The 17937-nt window shown below is 45.9% G+C and overlaps 1 protein-coding gene across 5 annotated transcripts in view; it reads right to left on the bottom strand.

Moving 5' to 3' along the window:
• Positions 1–16963, bottom strand: part of FRAS1 (Fraser extracellular matrix complex subunit 1) — a 108635-nt gene extending 91672 nt beyond the window's left edge. For all 5 annotated transcript variants that reach the window (XR_009207889.1, XR_009207890.1, XM_058420752.1 and 2 more), the window contains exons 1-2: positions 16863–16963; positions 15707–15738 (exon numbers count right to left, since the gene is read on the bottom strand). Coding sequence is in view for 3 of the 5 variants with exons in the window: in XM_058420752.1 (XP_058276735.1) it covers positions 15707–15738; positions 16863–16938 (108 nt within the window). In the remaining 2 variants the exon portion in view is untranslated. The remainder of the gene's footprint in view (positions 1–15706; positions 15739–16862) is intronic.
• Positions 16964–17937: the final 974 nt, after the last annotated feature.

Raw genomic sequence — 17937 nt, 5'->3', positions numbered from 1 at the left:
TTATTTTTGGTACCTGACTGGCTGCTTGCCCAACTCCCAGTTTGAGGAAAGCCACATCCCTCCTTCCTGAAAAACGAGCTAACAGAGATCCCATTGATACTGCACTCACCAGCTCTCTACAACTCCTCAGGATTAATCACACACGGAGCACAAAGCACACGTGCACTTCCTGAGCTGTTCCTGAGAAGGGAGGGAAGAACAGGGAGCATTCGGTTGTTGTGTTGCTTTTCCTACTGCAAGAAGCAGATTTAGAGAAGAAATGAGGATTCCCTTTGGCAGAACAGCTTTGAAAGGAAAAGACAAAGGAATTTTGCAGCATTTTATGACAAAATATAAAAATTCCAGTACTTCCCCTAAGAACATGTGCTGTTCCCACTGATCGCAGAGGCTGTGCCATGTTGTCTGATGAAGCCCAAAGGCCAAAATATTTAACTTCAGCTGCATCTAAACCGTGGGGAACCAAAAGCAATTCCTCTGAGCACTTAGCCGCAGGGCAGTGCAGGGCCAGGCTTCTAGTCCGGGATTCCTTAAAGAAGACTTAAAAATGCATTTCAAAACCAAAACTGACTTAATGCCAACATAAAAGCTGAAATATTTTTGCTGCTTGAAATTTACCTTTATTTAAATGGTACCACTTTTTCACTTGCTTCCTTGCATCAAAAAGAGACACTGGGCAAGACTGGTTTCTTTTTAAGCCCTCCTAAAACTGCAAGAGAAAGATGACTTTTTCAAAAGTCAGCAGTTTCCAAACCAGCTGAGGTAAGTCAAGCTCCTCAGCCTAAATTAAAGCATCAAAGTGTTCAGTGCCCCTCTCCAAAAATCCCGTGTTCAGCTGACCATTCACAGGTCTTGTGGAGCCACCATCCAGCTAAAACAGCAGAGGAAAGAATCAAACCATAGTCAGGATTTCTAAATCCACAGCCTAACTTTAGGCTCCTGATCTCGAAAGAGTCACCTTAAAGCACCTGTCCCAGACAAAGATTTGGGAGAGGATGGAGAGACAGCGGGGAAAATAATTTTAAAAATAATATTTTGAGAGAAAATAATTATTAAAAAAAGCACTCCCTTGGGTATTAGATCTCCTGTAGTGTCTTTAAGGACAAGCTACTATCCACTTTATTCTTCAGCCAGGCAAAGGGTCACACTGAGAGTGTCCGCAGTGACAAATGTCTAACACAATCCCAACTATCCAATTTCCAACAAACAGCTGAACTAAACAAGTGCAAGAACTTTTTCTCTGGCCACCAAAAGTGCTTTAAAGTAGACACTTGGCTTTTCCTCCTCAGTTAATTCTCCCTGTCTGGAAAAGCTCAGTTAATTTAATTGGCCTTTCAATTCCTCACCACGTCAGCAACTGAGTTGCTAAGGGTGAAATTACAAGTTGCAGATGAATTAATCCCACCGTGGCCCCTGTCATGAACTCTTCCCCAGAGCAGTCCTCCTTCATGCCCTGATTCCCAGCCCCAGCGCTGGGAATCCCATTCATGGGACTCTCTGCTGAGCAGATTGAACTTGCTAAGTCAGCAGAGATTTGTTCACTTTTCCCTGGTTCAGGCTTCTGCCTCCTCTGAGGGAGGCAGGGGAAATGTGAGCACCCCTTTCTGCAGCAGCACACGAGTGCCTGCGGCTCGGAGCGGAATGAAATGACAGCCTCACGTTACAGGATGAACTTGCATTTCTTGGACTTTAAATTAGACAACGCTGCTTAGGGTATTGTATCAGCATACAGAAGTGCTTGACTTCCAGATTAAAACACAACCCTGCAGCCAAAGTTAGAACTGAGGGCTCCTATAAACCCTGCACCACATCAGTCAGTCACCCACAGCGGCCACAATCAAGCTGATCGTCGGTGTGTCTTCCTCTGCGATTCCCAAATGGCCAAATGCACGTGGTGGCAGAATATCAGGAAGGATTGAGCCTATCAGATAAACCAGGATTTGCTGACTAAGAGGAATTCAGCAAGGCATTAGCAGAAAGTTGTTATTAATTCAAGCTACCGAGGCTTTACCAGATAATAAGTTTAAAAGCCTGTGGTTTAAAATTCTACCATGAAAGCACAAGAGGTAGGAGAAGTTGCTCCAGTGGATTTAGACACTGAGGATTCCTTTTTTAAACTTCCTGCAGAGTATTTTCCTCTTCTACCCTCATCATCCTATCCCATTTCTGATAGATTACAGCCCTGCTACGGCATTTGTTTAATGAAGTTTACACAACATTAGAGGTACTTGATTTAGCTGCCACAGCCACCATCTGTAATTAATCCTCCCAGGAGCCAGGATGCTGCACAGCTTGTTCCTGCAAGCTGGGTTTCTAATGTGGAACAAGCTTATGACCTCCATAATTCTGGCCTCCCATCAGTTTTATGCCATCATAACTCCTCGGCATTCATCTGGCCACTCACCCCAGCCAGTGGAGAACAAGACCCCCAGGGAGAGGGTGTACATCAGCTGGATGTTACCAGCAGGTAGGAAGGAGCCCTTTCCCTCCCTCCTTTCCCTTTTCCCAGAGCAAGGAATAAAGCAGCACACAATGATTTGGCCATTTCCGTGTATATTGCTCTTATTCAGCAAGTTACGTGCAAGCAAGACACGGCTTTCAATCCTGGGACAGGAGTGGGCTTAACCTTCCAGTCACACACACAGGAGTATCAGTGGGGCAAGACAAAATCCCCTCAGCCTCTCCTTTGGTACGATGTGAAAAGGCACACGAACACCGTGATGACCACTACACCTTCCCCACAACTGTCCCGTGTCCTGTGCCGCCGTACTTCCACAGATTCCACCCCAAAACGGAGCCTGCCTGGTCTGTAATGCAAGGGAGCCTATGCTGGTTGACTGCTGAATAAATGAATTCTTGACTCTGCTCCAAAAGCTGCAATTTAACAAAAGTGTAACTTCCAGCGGGGAAAAAAGCCAACCATGATTTAAAGATTTCTAGTGATACAGAATAATTCATAGCACACGTCAGGAAACCGTTCCAACGACTTCCAATCTTCACAGTAAAAGTCTACCTAGTTCCTAAGCTGAATTTATCTAGCTTTCTTTTCTGGCTACTCCATTTTCTTATGGGTAGAAGAGGCTTATTTATAATAATTTCTGTCCCCTCTGTAGCATTCTACAAATCACCCCTTAACTTTCCCTTTGAGAACTGATGCAGACAGAACTCAAGTCCTTTGTAATGAGGAATCATGCCTGTCTTCTGGATCCCCTCCATCCTTGTGCATCCCTCCCATATCTCACCACAAATGAATAGTGAAAAATCAGATTATTGTTCCCCCAGCTGTGACATCGACGCCAAATACCCAGTAAATGCCACAATGCTCCTCCTGAATTGTAAGCCCCTAATACTCACAGAGGAATTTTATCATCTCTTAACACTTGAGTGTTAACACACCAGGAGCCCCCAAAAGGTTTTGCAGAATCACAGACTCCTTTGGGGTGGAAAAGACCTTCAAGATGATGGAGTGCAACCATCAACGCAGCACTGCCAAGGCCACCACTAAACCATGTCCCTGGGTGCCACATCCACGTGGCTTTTAAATCCCTCCAGGATGGGGACTCCACCACTGCACTGGGCAGGTTGTTTCCATGACTGGCCACTGTCTCACTGAAGACATTTTCCCTACAATTCAATGTAAACATCCCCTGGTACAACTTGAGGCTGTTTACTCCTGTCCTGTCACTTGGTTCTTCCCCACGTCACTCCTAGCTCCTGTCAGGGAGATGCAGGGACCAATAAGGTCCCCCCTGAGCCTCCTTTTTTCCCAGGTTGACCCCCCTCAGCTGCCGCTCACCAGACCTGTGCTCCAGATCCATTCCCTTCCCCAGACATGTTCCAGCCCCTCTGTGTCTTTCTCGGAGCGAGGAGCCCAAAATTGTCCTCAGGGTGGAAGATGGGGCCTCTCCAGTGGCCAGCACGCAGGGACAGTCACTGCCCTGGTCCTGCTGGCCACACTATTTTCAGTAAAAGCCAGGATGTTTGTATCCTGTATTCAGATGTAATATATCAGAATGTGGGGTTTTTTTTGTAAATAATACTGATGTGTATCTCATTTTTCCCCCTTCAGAAGGCCTGAAGACCCCCCTCTAATTCATCTCTGCCTGCAGCCAGTTTTTGGGAACAGAAACAAAAACACCATGGCCCTGGCCTCTGGGGCAAGATAAGAAAGAATGAATGCTTTTGTGGTAGGTTCCCAAGCTAAGCTGTTATGCATGCCCAAAGGACTCATGTGCAAACATGTTTAGTGACTCCACACCATAAATCACTGCTTTCCAAAGCAAATCAAGCTTTGTGTTTGTTTTACGCACAAATCTGCTTGAGACAGACAACGAGGAGCAAGCACTGAGCTTCTGAACCTCTCCATAGAGGGTTCACTTGAACAAATGAGAGATTTCCCCTCCTTGGAGCTGGGACATGTCCTGCTCTGAGGAAATTAAGATGGGTACAGATCCAAGACACACCAAAAGAGGTTTTTTCCTCTCCCAAAACCTACAACCCCAGCAAAGGTGACAGGTTTATCAGAGCTGGCCTAAATCCTGAATCAAAACCTTTCAAAAAAACCTGTTTTGAAAACAATGCACAGCCTCCTCTGTTTGATAAATTCTGCAGGACTTTTCTTTAGGTTTTCCCTTTTTTAAAATGCTATTCCAAGCAATTATCCAAAATACTGCCTTTACTAACAGCCACTCTTCAAGATTTGGTGTGCACAAAATAAACATCAAAACACCTGGCAGAAAACCTCCAGCAATCCCGAGGGCACAGAAATGCAATCAACCACCGTTTAGTTCAGCCTCCAAGTTGTTTTTGTTTGTGGTTTTTTTTTTTTTTTTTTTTTTAAGGTACACACACCTTGCCCAAAGACTGGATAGGGAGGTGCATACCTGCTTTTAACACTTCAAAGAGTCAGGGTGAGTGCCCCTTGCTGATCTTCTATAGGACTTAAACTCTAGCCTCCACTGAGCGTGTAAAGTCCACAGGAAAGGCTTTTTCTTTCTCTAGATCTGTAAAAAATTGGATGAAACTGGAAACAGGCTCCTGTAAGCGCAGCTATTTAAAAGTACAATAAGGAAAAAAAAAAAAGAAAAAAAAAAAGAAAAAGTAAGATGCCTGAAGGAATCTTTATTTATTCATATACATGCTCACATTGAAATGCCAGGTAAAACAGTAGGAGAAGGAACTTGCTATAGAAAAAACCCTTGTCACTGATAAAATTTAAAATTTGCTCTCTGTGTAAAGGATACCGAAGGATTCCTGCACACCAGTCCCACTGCACTGCTCCCATTTTGAGGTCCCCATATGGACAACACGGTCAATAAAGTAGCATTTGGAACACAAGGAGGCCAAAAGCTCATCAGAAAATCCTCTGGAAGTCTTTGTAAAACGGTGATTAGGAGAAAGGGGAAATGAGGGGAAGCGAGAGAGAGATGCTGTTTTGTTTGGATTCCTAAAACACCATTTTCCAACTCCTTCAGACACAGAGGGATCATCACCTTCCCAGCGACCAAATCGACTGTGCAACGAGAAAAACAAACCCCAGTCAAGGACCTCATTTGACTTCTCAGCAGTCACAGCAACTGCCTTGCCAGGAAACAGAGACACGAGCACAAAGCACAGCCGGGAGCTGCTCCCAGGGAAGCCAGAGGCAAAGCACGGATGGATTTCCAGCACTCCAAGTGCCGGGGAAGGCAAGGATAATCATGTTTGATTGGAGCAAGAGTAACCCCGCTGAAAGTACTGCAGCAACATGCACAGAGCTCAAAACACAGCCCTTTCTGTCCCTCTCAGTCACGAGAACATCACCAGGACACGGACTGTGCCCACACCTAGGACACCAGAGTGGGTGAAGGAAAGACCTTGCCAACCCCCCAACACCTTTGGTATTCCAGCCTGGACTGCAGCCTCTGGATGCCAGAGCACACTGTCCCTCACAAAAGTGGTTCATAAGCACAAGGATCACACAGGGAAGTGCATTCCCAACCGGGGCGGATGAGCATTGGGGTGTCTAAAGGCAGCCAAGTGAAGGGAATCTCCATCCCACCTTCAACACATTCCCCAGCTTCCTCTCTAAACTTCCAGATGCAATGCCACATCATTTCTTTATGTGTGTCGGTGGAAGCTTGGTTCACAAGAGCCAAAACTTTACGTATAGGGCCAAGATGAGGTAAGAAAAAGAGACAGGGCAGTGGCTGGGCTTGCTGCAAATCCCTTGCAAGGGAAGAGAGAAGGCAAATCCATGCCCTCCCTGGAAAACACCAACGGGCAAAGCTGTTGCCAGCTTGCAGCCCCGCTTCATTAAATGAGCTCAGTGGCTGGAAGGCGGACTGCCAGCACCAGGGTCAAGTGCTCAGCTGGGAAAATGCCCGGTTCCACCGACATCAAAGCAGCTCCAGCACTTACAGTAGCTCAGGACTCAGGAGCGCAGGAATGCGGGCTCCCCAAATAGAAACGTGCCGATCCTGTTTCCATAAGCCTCACCTCCAGTTTCTCTGCAAGGTTGCAAGCTGGCAAGGCTGCAAACCCCACCTAAATCACTCCGGCACCACTTCCCAGAGATTGAAAGATTAAGCACGGGAACAGCTCTCCCTGCCAGCACGGGCGGATATTTCTCATTTTTCTGGCCTGCCCAACACTCCTCACACAACCCCGCGCTGTCACTCCACCCAGATGCTGCTGTCAGCACCATCTCAGGGAGGTTTCCCAATAGGAATCCCAACAAATCACAGCTTTGTTGCTTCCACGGCCTCACGGCCGAGGGTCTGGGTGCGAGCTGAAATGTGGTTCTGCTGTTTCAGGTGTCATCGCTGACTGATGTGCTTTCCATCACAGAAAAGCACAGCAGGGACACTTATGGCACCCTAAAGATTAAATAGCTAAAGCCTTTAAAATATTTGTGGAACCATCCAAAGGGGGAAAGGCTCGATTACCAAGGTTATTTTTTCAGAGGTTGTTGCACAAGATGTGATGGATTTAACCAGATGCTCTCATCAAATATTTCTGCTGCAGTGCTTGATAGAATACCACCTATAAATACACTAAAACTCAATGAATTACAGAAGCATGAAATTACTTCAGTAAGGTTAGAAACACTCTGGCACCATACAGAACGCACTAAAAATATTAACTATAGAGACCTCACAGCACCTCTTGCTTAGCCCTACAGCTGATTTTAACAGGGAGGTTACTTAGTGAGGCTGCCAGATGAGGAATTATCATCTCCTCAGTCTGAACATGTGGATTTAGCAGTGATTTGTAGAGGCTAATGAAGGCATCTGTATAAACAGGATGCTGAGGAAAAGATTTGACCTTGAAGATCAGATCAGGTACCTGCAGAACGAAATGCCTGTTCCCACGCTAGACTAAAAGGAGGGAAACCATCACATATGAACAAACTGCTGGTTCCCTGTGCTAGATTTCAATCCTGCCTTTTCTTCACAAAGCCTCAGGTTCAAAAACATCAAGCACTGCTTGCTGATATCTTGCTGATAAGCAGTGAAAGCCCAGCAAAAATATTTTGCTTAGAGAGCATCCTTCCCAGTTTATTTTTGATAGTAATATTTCCTATTTTAATGAGGAAAATCATCAATGCCATAGTAATTCAAAAACTGGTGATGAGAGGGCTTCATGTCACAAATCAGTGCTTCTGGCAGCCTGGACACACCAGGTGCCCACGGCCAGCTCTTACCAGACAGAAATGCCATCCAAGGGAATAACTGGACAACACAGGATGCTGATCACAGCAGGAAAAGCAGCTGAACCGCACAGCTCCCTCCTAGGCTGCAAAGTATCACGGATGAAGCCTTTTCCTAGGGATTTCAAGAGGCTTGCCTCTGATCTCACAGATATTTCTCTGCCCGAAGCAAGAAGGAGAACTGACAGTCTTACATCTTGTGAGCTTAGATCTTTCCCCACAAAATGAGGTCAGAGGAGAAGGAAGGATCTGTGGTTACTCCAGCACACTCCTCTCCAAAGAGTGACACCTCACCACTCTTCTAAAGCCAGCAAATCCTTCTGAAAACCCCTGCAAAGGCTCCTGTGACTAGAGAAACTCTATGGTGCACAGCACAATGTACACAGGGTCGCTACAGCCACATCATCTTCCAAAAGAAACGGCAAGGACCAGTGTTGAATTAATTAAGTCTGCTCAGAAAAATCAAAGCATTACGGGACCAGACAGAAAAGGAACCCCCCAACATTACAAAGGTAAATAACTTTAAAATCCATTCTACTTTTACTGTGCTGATGGGTATCAGCCATGCTGTGTCATGGCTGATACCCATGACAGGGTCCCTCCCTGGACTGCATTCAAGCCTCCAAAAACCTCTTAGGAAGTAAAACTACAACATGTGGGGGGTGAAAATCACTGCAAAACACTGCCATGTAGTCATGGCCAGATTTTTGGAGCTGTGGGATGCACTGCTCTTTAGGTAATAGGACTTAAAGCCTAAATTCTGGGACAACTTCTCCTCAATTTTTAATTGACTGTATCTCAATTGGTTCCATTTTATCTAATATGAAGTCTCTCAATGCCTTTGGAAGTAACATATTCGACTTTGCTTTGTCCTAAGGATTTCATTAAAATTTAAACAGGTTTTCATTAGGTTTATTGTTTCATTGTGGGAACTTTTGTTTTAAATAAAACATGGAAAAGAGGCCTAAGAATAACCCTTTATGTCACTCAATGGAAGCACCTAATTCATTTTTGGTTTGGAAGATTTCCATTTAACAGCAGATTGAGGGACTTTTAGGGTTCCCTTCCCATGACCACGCTGATCTCGCAGTTTCACTGAGAAATTGAGATAGAAAGGAATAGATGCAATTTTTAAGTGCCCCCAGTTTAAACCCAAACCCGAGTTTTCAAAATGGAACCCTTCTAGAATTCATATTTTTAAAATAACAACAAAAAAAATTAACCCAGATAAATAAAAACGTAGCAAGTTACTTCTGCTCTGCAATACTGAGAATTCCTTCAGCACTCAAGAAAAATCAGGCTTTTTACAGATATAGAAGAATCTATAAAACTGCAAAAAAATGTGGGAAAGAAATTGCTAACAAGTTTGCTCATGTTTTCCCCTGAAACCACTTTTCCAGGCTTGATGCATAAAAGGATTTACTGCATCCACTAACTCAGAACTTGCTCTTGGCATGTCAGTAACGACAACTGTGTCTCCATGAGCAGAAGCTTTTCATAGTTTAACAACCAACCCTGTGTTTCCTCTGAAAATATAAATAGCCACGAACCACAAATCCTGATGTATGGCATATCAGCCTCGAGCTGGCAAAGCACCCAAAAGGAATTAATCCCACATGACCATGACCAGATCTATTCATGCAGAACAACAGGTGAATTAATAACCCAGGAAAGGAAAGGGTTAAGATTTTCAAGGAGCCATTCTGTTAGAAACAAGATCTCCGGTTTGATAACCGAAGGGTTCAAGTTGCTTATCTTTGCCATCTCACTGGAAGACCCCAGCTTTCAAGTCCTGGTGGTGTTCCCAAAAAAACATTATCCTTGAATTAAAATCTCCCAGTTTTCAGCCTGAAAGGTGTTCCACTTTGATCTCCATAAAACATATGCAAAGCAGGTTAGGAAACTCTTTTTTTTTTTTTTTTTTTTTTTTGAGTAATGAAATATCTGGCTTAAAATTATTCAAATTAATCTGGGAAGAAGCCATGTTCAGGATTTATCTTTCAGGGGAGGAGGGAGAGGATTTTTTCCCCTGGCTGATAATCAGAATCACAGAGCCTGGGACTCTCCTTTAGCTGCAGCATGGCAGCTGGTAACATAAAGATCCTTTGGATGCTGAGCTCCCGGGGTTAGTTAGAGGATTCATTACGGAACGATTCTGGAGTAGATATAACGATTACAAAACCGAGTCTCTTATCCTAATGGGTCTCCTTAATCTACGGCTCAGCAATAAACCACAGCACAAGCAGAACTACAGCAGCCTGCCCAGGGAAGGTGTTGCCTGCATTCCCACTGGAAGCTATTTAATATGCATGGCAGAAATATTGGCATCCTGGCATCACAAACTTCAGAGCACCCTCCCAAGGCTGACAGATCCGAGTGGTGACATAAAAAAAGCAATGCACACAGCTGGGAAGAGCTTCAGATTTGGGAGATTTTGTCTTCCTGAGAGCACCAAGGAGTATCTTGGGTGAATCAGTGGTGAAAATAGCAACAACGGGAGAGCTAATGTTTGCATTAACTCTCCAGCTAGAGAGGAACAGGGAATGATTTATCCTGGACAACACCAAACAATCTAATTTAACTATAATGGCATTTTTGACAGGGATTATTCGGGGGGGGGGGGAAAAGGGGAAAAAGAACACAATGAAATCACCCTAGAGATGAGAAAATCCACATGGGACCGCTGTCCAGACACAGTAGTCCAATTTTGGCTAAGGTTTATGAAGGATTAAAACACTAACAATCTATTTCAAAAGCCTGAGAGGACATTCAGTTCCTTCTAATTTCTTCACCCCAGATGTTTTGAGGGTGAAGAACAAGGTCTCAAACACACCTTGGGCTGGCAAAATGTTCAATTTGCCAACAAAGTGGGGATCCACTTTCCTCAGTTATCTTACTTAAGCTCTTTGGAGGTCACTGAAAATGTACAGCAAAGTTCTAAAATTTCTCTTATCAATAAATTAGACATTGCAACCCCTCCTCTAAAGAGAAAATGCAAATGAGAATCCTGGCCAAGGTTTAATGAGAATCCTGACCAAGGTTTTGAAAGGGTTGAGGAGAGGGAGGGAATGAAGAAGAGACCTAGCAAAGGAAAAAGGCATTTTGCATGGTGGGGGTTTAAAAAGAAAAAGCAAATGATGAATTATAAGGTGTGATTTCCTAAACAGGGCTCTTCAAACACAACCTGAAAGATGGAAGGCACAACAACTTGGAAAATTTCTAAGCGCTGGGTAACTGTTAAATTCCTGTCCCAGTAAATGAACCCATGGGAAAACCGGTATCTCCTGCCAAGCTCTGGCATACAGCTCCCATAACTGTTATTAGATGTTAATCATCTACTTCAGTCAGTGCTTGTGGACCAACAGCTCCTGTCCTGGAAGCTCACTGCGATGGTGTAGTGGTTTCAGGTTCACCCGTTTCTGCTTTCTGCTGTGAGATAGGATTAGGAGAAAAGCAAAGCAGGCTAAAACTTTAAAAGGTATGAAGAAAGCTTCATTAACAAAACTACAAGAGAGAGAAAAAATTAATAAGAACTATAATAAAACTTTCAAAACACTTCTTCCTCCCCCACAACCTTTCTTTCCCCTCCCACTGACAAAGCATAAAGGCAAAACTTAGAACTCAGGTCAGTATGCCGCCTTTAAAACAGTCATTCATCAGTTCTTTTAGAGAGAGAAGTCTCTTTTGGTCTGCCATGAAAACTTCCCCATAAGAAAAACAATCCTCTTGTGGCTTTTAGTCCTCACAAAAGCAGCTGCCCGGGAATCCGCATTCGTGAATTCCCTTCCCCGTAACACAGCCTTCCCACAGTTGCATTATGAGCCATGAAAACTCATGGAGTATTATTCTAAAGATGAGAGGTTCAAAAGCAAAGGTTCTCTTTATCTATTTTTAAAATCATCCTCATCTTTAGGAACAGAGATTCTCTTCTTCTCTTCCTGAGAGTAGATCTTCGTCTTATCTCTCTCTGTTCAAACTTCTCATGAGATCACAGCTACTTCAACATTTACTTTCTCCAGCACAAATGCCTTTGCTCATGTCTACGATTTAAAAACTCTATCCCCCCACGCTGTTTAAAGGGATATTCTAGTACATCACAGTCTATCACCATGGCCTCACAGAAGAATTTCAGCCTAAGACTAGGCACCTCCTCTTTCTCCTCTCATCTGGGACTTGTTTGTTCCTTCGCTGACCTTAATGTCTTCGTGTTATCTCTCTAGGTGCCTTCACTCTGGCCTTTTCTCACTTAAGAGAGGATGAGAGCTTTGCATGTTTGATCTGCGCAAGGAAAGAGTTAACACCTCGCCCGGGGCCAGCGGAGGTCATGATGGTCAGTGGCACATTCCGGCTGCGCTGGGGCTGTGCCAGGATCTCGGGGGCTCTGGCTGCCCCCAGTTCCAGCTGTGGGTCAGTCGGAATGGCTGCAGAGCCCACGGGTCACACAGCGGAGTGGGGCAGCCCCGCCGGCACCCTGTTACCTCTTCCCAGGCCAGAAGGAAAGAGACCTTTCCCAGGGTTTTTTTGATTTTTAACATGTGTGTTCACAGAGGCGTGTTCAGCTTCGTAGCGGTCTAACAAGGTGTCAGTAATCAAAACTAGTCACTGATCGGTTTTGTCACAGCTTTCCTTAGAAAAATCACTTCTGTGGGTGTTCTCTCCTCGCCAAATGTCAGTCATTGCAAAACCAGCACACGATGCCACTGCTGCTCCCAGGGGCTGTGGATCTAAACCCCTGCCCAGCTCCAGGCTCGGGGGGAATTGAAAGAAGCTGCCACTGCATGAGGGTTCATTTTCTTGGACAAGAAGGTGACATTTAGAACCACTAAGATAAAAAAGAATAATTATTTCATATTAAAATGTGTGCCTCTGTCCCCTTCCTTTGCTGATGAAGGGACAAGAATTCACTTCACCCTCAGGCAAAAAATCTTACATCTAAGATTCTTTTACCTGGTACCATGAAATAAAGAGCCTTTCCCCATCCCTCTGTGTTTCACTGCTGTTTTCAAGGAAAACAAAGAAGCATGCGCTTGATGCAAAAATCACTTTTATTTTTGATCCTCAGTTGATCCCATCTTTCTGAAATCCACAAGCAGATGAGATTAGCTCCACGAGAGGCATCGTATTACTGTATTAATAAATCTTGACTGCAAAACATTCATGTACATGCAGAGGACGTAGCCCCAGGCTAAGTAGTGGTATTTAAATCACATTATTTAAAAACAAAAATATCTTGACCATTGTAATAGTTAACAAGCAAACCTTTCAACTGAAATATTCAATTCTGATCTCATTTTTCAGCAGTAACTTCTTATCTTCCTAATGAAATTAAAATGAAGCTTGTTTTCCACTGCAAATTTGAAATATTCCCAAATCAGAAGTGCCCCGCACTTGCTAAAATTTATTTTAAAAGTCACTGAATTTATTCATAGTAGACACTACCTGGAATGGGAGATTTTAAACTTGGGGTCAAAAACCCCCAGCATTTTTATTTATTACCTTTCCACTCTAATTTCTGTCCAGCACAAACTACTGATGGAAACAGAAATCTGACTTTAAAAATATAAAATCAGGATCTCTTTAAACTTCTGACAATAAAATGCACACAAATGCTTCAAAAGGAAACAGGGAAGCAAAATTTTTGGTAGAAGCCCACGTACAGTACCATTTGCTGTGAATTAAGCTTGGGCTTCTTATTCTGTTCACAACTTTCAACCCAAAGATTAAAAACAGTTTCTTTCAAAAAATGCTGCTTTACTGCTTTATGGTGTTAAAACAAAGCATCCCATTTGAGTCTCAAGAAACTGCCAAAAGAATCTATCAGCCCAGAAACCCACCCTTAGGTGCACCACCAGTTTCTGGTCCCACAGACAACGTCCGTGTTTTAAAGAGGACAAAATGAAAATGGATGTTGCTCAGCTGGACTCGTCCTTCCGTGCTGCAGCCTCTGCCAGACACCAAGTCATTTTTCAAGTTGCACTCACCATTCAAACCACCTCCAGGCACAGCCCTGTCCTTCCCCTCCCCTTTTCCCCTCATCCTGGCACGAGCCAGCTGGCAGAAGGACACCACCTGGATTTGCTCAACACCTCCCACACACCCTGACTTTCAGAGTGACATCAACGTGTCTCCTCATGGCCTACAGCTAAGAAAAAACAATGTGGATTTTTCTCTTTCTAAGTAAAGGGAGGGGCTGTGCTGGTTGTGTGGAGCTGAAAACTCCCTGACAGGAGAAGCCAGAGGGAGGAACACCAAGCACCTCCACACAGTTGGAAATCGCACTCAGAGAGGTGCTTTCCCTCAGAGGAAAGCCACGAACACAACTGAGCCTGGGTATAACAGGAGCTAAGTCAGTCAAGCAAGAGGCAGAACTTCTGCAGCATTAACAATTCCAGCAACCCTGCAGTGCCTGCATCGCTGCACTTAAATGTTTGATTTATGCACCGAGGGTTTTCCAAGTGACTTCAGAGACTTCTGTGGCAAACAGCATTCCTACAATAACCCAGGAGCAGCCTACCTACAGCCACTTCCACATGGAAACACAGAATGGCTTGGGAGGCACCTAAAGACCATCCAGTCCCACCCCCTGCCATGGGCAGGGACACCTCCCCCAATTCCAGATTGCTCCAAGCCCCATCCAGCCTGGCCTTGGACACTTCCAGAGATCCAGGGGCAGCCACAGCTCCTCTGGGCAACCTGTGCCAGGGCCTCCCCACCCTCACAGCCAAGAATTTCTTTCTAATATCCAATCTAAACCTACCCTCTCTGTTGGTTTGAATCCATTCCCCTTTGTCCTGGCACTCCATCCATTTGAAACAATCTCTCTCCATCTTTCTTTTATGTTCCCTTCAGGTACTGGAATGCCACACATAGGTCACCCCAAGGCTTCTCCTCTCCAGGCTAGACAATCCCAATTCTCTGAGCCTCTCCTCACGGAAGAGGTGCTCCAATCCCTCTAATCCTAAACCCTGGCCTCCTCTGCACCAAACATGGAGAAAAACCCTGACTAACAGGAGACACTGCAAGGAAACAGTGTTTCCAACCATCGTTTAAAACACAAATAAAAAGTTGCTACAGGCTTCCTTTTGGGGGCTGTCAAATGCATCATTCAGAGAGGCAAATACTTGCCTCAACTCCCTCCCAAGCCCCCCACCAAAAACGGTCCCCTCCAGCAATTTCCCTACGTGCCCTCCTTGGAGCAGGAAGACTTCCCAGACCTTGAGTCCACCTTGGAAGGCCAAAGGAGCCGGCTGCCATCAGCTCTTCCACAGTGCCCAGCGTCCGTGTGTCACACGTGCCGAGCACATATCCAGTTCCACTCCAGGAGAAACAAAACCCCCAACAGCTGCTGCCTCCAGCCGTGGCTAACAAATCCCTGAGCCAGCCTGCTGTGGGTCTGGAAGCAGGTCCAGAAGCATTCCAGAGGCACAAAGTACCTCAGCCACCTCCTTTTAGCCCAGAGTACCAGAGCAAGGCAGACAAGTGTTACCACTGTTCATGAATTCTTAAAAACTGATTCTTGTACCAACTCACTCGTGGATTACATTTCTAGGGACACCAGAAAAGAAAACGTGTTGGGTTTATAGGGGTGAGTCAGGGTACACCAGACTCACCACGATCAGCTGAGGGGAAAAGCGTTAAGCTGTTGTCATTAACAGTTCATTAATTCAGGGAAAGAAACACAGAACTATCCTGGCACTGCACTGATGTTTTACAGAGCACCACCTCCATCCTGCCTGGGACTGCCCATTTGTGGCTTCTGACACCCTGGAAATCGCTCGCATCTTTTCACCCACTGAAGCCCCAGTTAGACTGGCTGGGTCCGAAGGCCCAGGGAGAATTCCCAACCTCTCCAAAGAGAGAGGTATTTTCCAGCAGACTGGAAGCTGACAGAGCCGTGACCTGCAACCCCAGTCACAGGGGTGACAAAAAGCGGGAACTGTTTTTCAGGTTCAACAAAACAAAAGTTCAACAGCACCCTCTCCAACCCTTCCCCAGCACAACATGTTCAAGCTCACCTACCTCAAATAAGAGGCCGTGGTAGACACAGGCACCTGAGGGACCAAGACAAAAATAAACCAGGTTAGAAGCGAGTAACAGCAGCAGCACATGCAGCAGCAAACCCGCTCTATCACAATACCAGCAGCACTAGGCAGCCACAAAAAATGCAGTTTCTGGATCAGGGACAGGACCTCCGGCCTAGTCGAGCTCAAAAGAGGCACAAACAAGGCAGAGACAAAAGGGGGGGCTGGCAAAATAACAGTGAGAAGAGCCAGTGTGAATTCCCACTCGTGAATCACTCCTGCATGGACAACAGGATGGGCTCACAGGGCTCCTCCTGCTTCAGCTTTCGTCCCCAGTGGCACTGCTGACTGAGAGAAAGCTTCTCCAAGCCAGGGGCAGAGGCAGTCACAGATCCAAGCACATTTTACATATTCTACCCCAATAATCAAATAAAAGCTTAGGAAGTAAAGCTACCAATAAGCTGAATGACAGCTCTTCTATCGATTTTCTGGGAAATGATCTTTCTTGAGCAACTACACATTAACCGTCTCCCAAAAGCGTGACGAGAATGTGCAATCAAAAACAACCCAAGGAACTCCAACATGAAAAGGAAAGAGGCTGCGGGAAAGGCTGCCTCGAGGGACCACCCAGAAAAGTCAGAATTTCCTTGTCAAAGAGTGGAGTTTCCCGAGAAATGCAGATTAGACAAATCTGAACAGAAAACCTGGGAGCTACACTTCTTGGAATCAAAAGCTCCTCCTTTGAGCTTGTCTTCAGCTCAGCTGCAAGAGGCTGTGGAGGCACCACCGGGAATTATTTTCCCTTGCCAAGATGAGCCACAGGAGCCCAGTCACACTTCCCTCTAATTCAGCAAATATCTATCCTTTTGGCAAGAGAATATAATTTCAAGGTTCATCACCAAGCTGCACCTCAAAATTCAGTGCAAAACGGAGGGTCACACATTGTTGGAAGGCATGGGGGGGGGGGAAACCCCAAACCCACAAAAACTTAATATCAGGTAGTTAAGACCAGCACAACCCATCTGTTTCACCCTTCCAGGGCTGGCTGCCTTTTCTTTTTAGCTCACTGACAGCTATAGTTCCTTAAAATACCAGTGTGCTCATCCCCTGTGGGGCCAGAGCAGACAACAGGGAGCACTAAAAAGCAAACTCACAAAGTCTGATCCTTCTTCCCCACGGAGGGCAAAGACTTCTCTTCCTCCTCTGCAAGTTACCAGGGGAAACTAACATACGACCCAGCCATGCAGGACTTGGAAAATCCTTAGTTACAAATAAATTTTCCCTTTTTTCCCAATTATGAGTGAGCCAAAGACACTACACACACATTGATTAAGGTTGCTGTGCAATAGCGCCCTAATTTTCTACGCAACTTCAAGTCCCAGGTGTGATCAACACCTGTTGCAAAGCACACCTGAAAAGCATTCTGCAAATTATGACTTTCACAAAAACACCCAGACTTCTCGCTGTGGTATTTTTGGGGGGGACTTCTCGGATGTAGGTTGTTGGTAGTGCGGTTTTCTGGTGGAGAGCCCTTATTTTTGGTAAAAGTGAAGCCTGTCAGAGTGCTATCCAACGAGTTAATGTCCCAAATCCACACCTAGCAGCTCCTTAGCTTGCACACACATCGCTGATTTTAACTGCTGTTATTCACTAAGACAGCCGTGCCTAACGGGAATCACGGTGGGAGCAGGATTTGGGGAGAATGAACCTTTAGAAACCAACAACCTACAGCAAAAGGACAAGCTAGAAAACCGCCTAAGAGCACGAACGCCGCAAATCCGCGCTCCCAAACTCCAAATACCAGCAGCGTGGCTGCCTGGCAGCATCGCACAACCTTGCGCTGGCCACAAGTCCGCGCAGCGCACCGAGACAAAATCCAGCGCCCGGTGCGTCTCCGAGCGCTCTCACCGCGCCATCCACACACGGCAAGTTGGGTCCAGCCGCCTTCTCCTAACACCACGAGGGGAGGGTGCCTGCTGCCGGCTCCCCGCCGCTCTCCTCACGCCTCCCAGGCACTGACCAGCTCCCGCCGCCGCATTCCCGAGCCCTAGCCACGGCCACCCAGGGGTGCGTGTGGGGGCTGCGGCCGGCTCTGCCCGCCCCCGGCCCACCCCCGGCCCCTCAGCCGCTCGCTGCGGGCTCGCTGCGCTCCGACCCCACACGCCGTTCGGGGCCAGCACCCCCTCACCTGGGCACGGCCAGGTGCCTTCCCGCCCGGCGTGAGGGGCA

This window comes from Hirundo rustica, chromosome 5, assembly GCF_015227805.2.
Source record: "Hirundo rustica isolate bHirRus1 chromosome 5, bHirRus1.pri.v3, whole genome shotgun sequence".
Lineage (NCBI taxonomy): Eukaryota > Metazoa > Chordata > Aves > Passeriformes > Hirundinidae > Hirundo > Hirundo rustica.
Note: the sequence above shows the minus strand (reverse complement) of the source record. Positions and strands in the feature narration are given on the sequence as shown.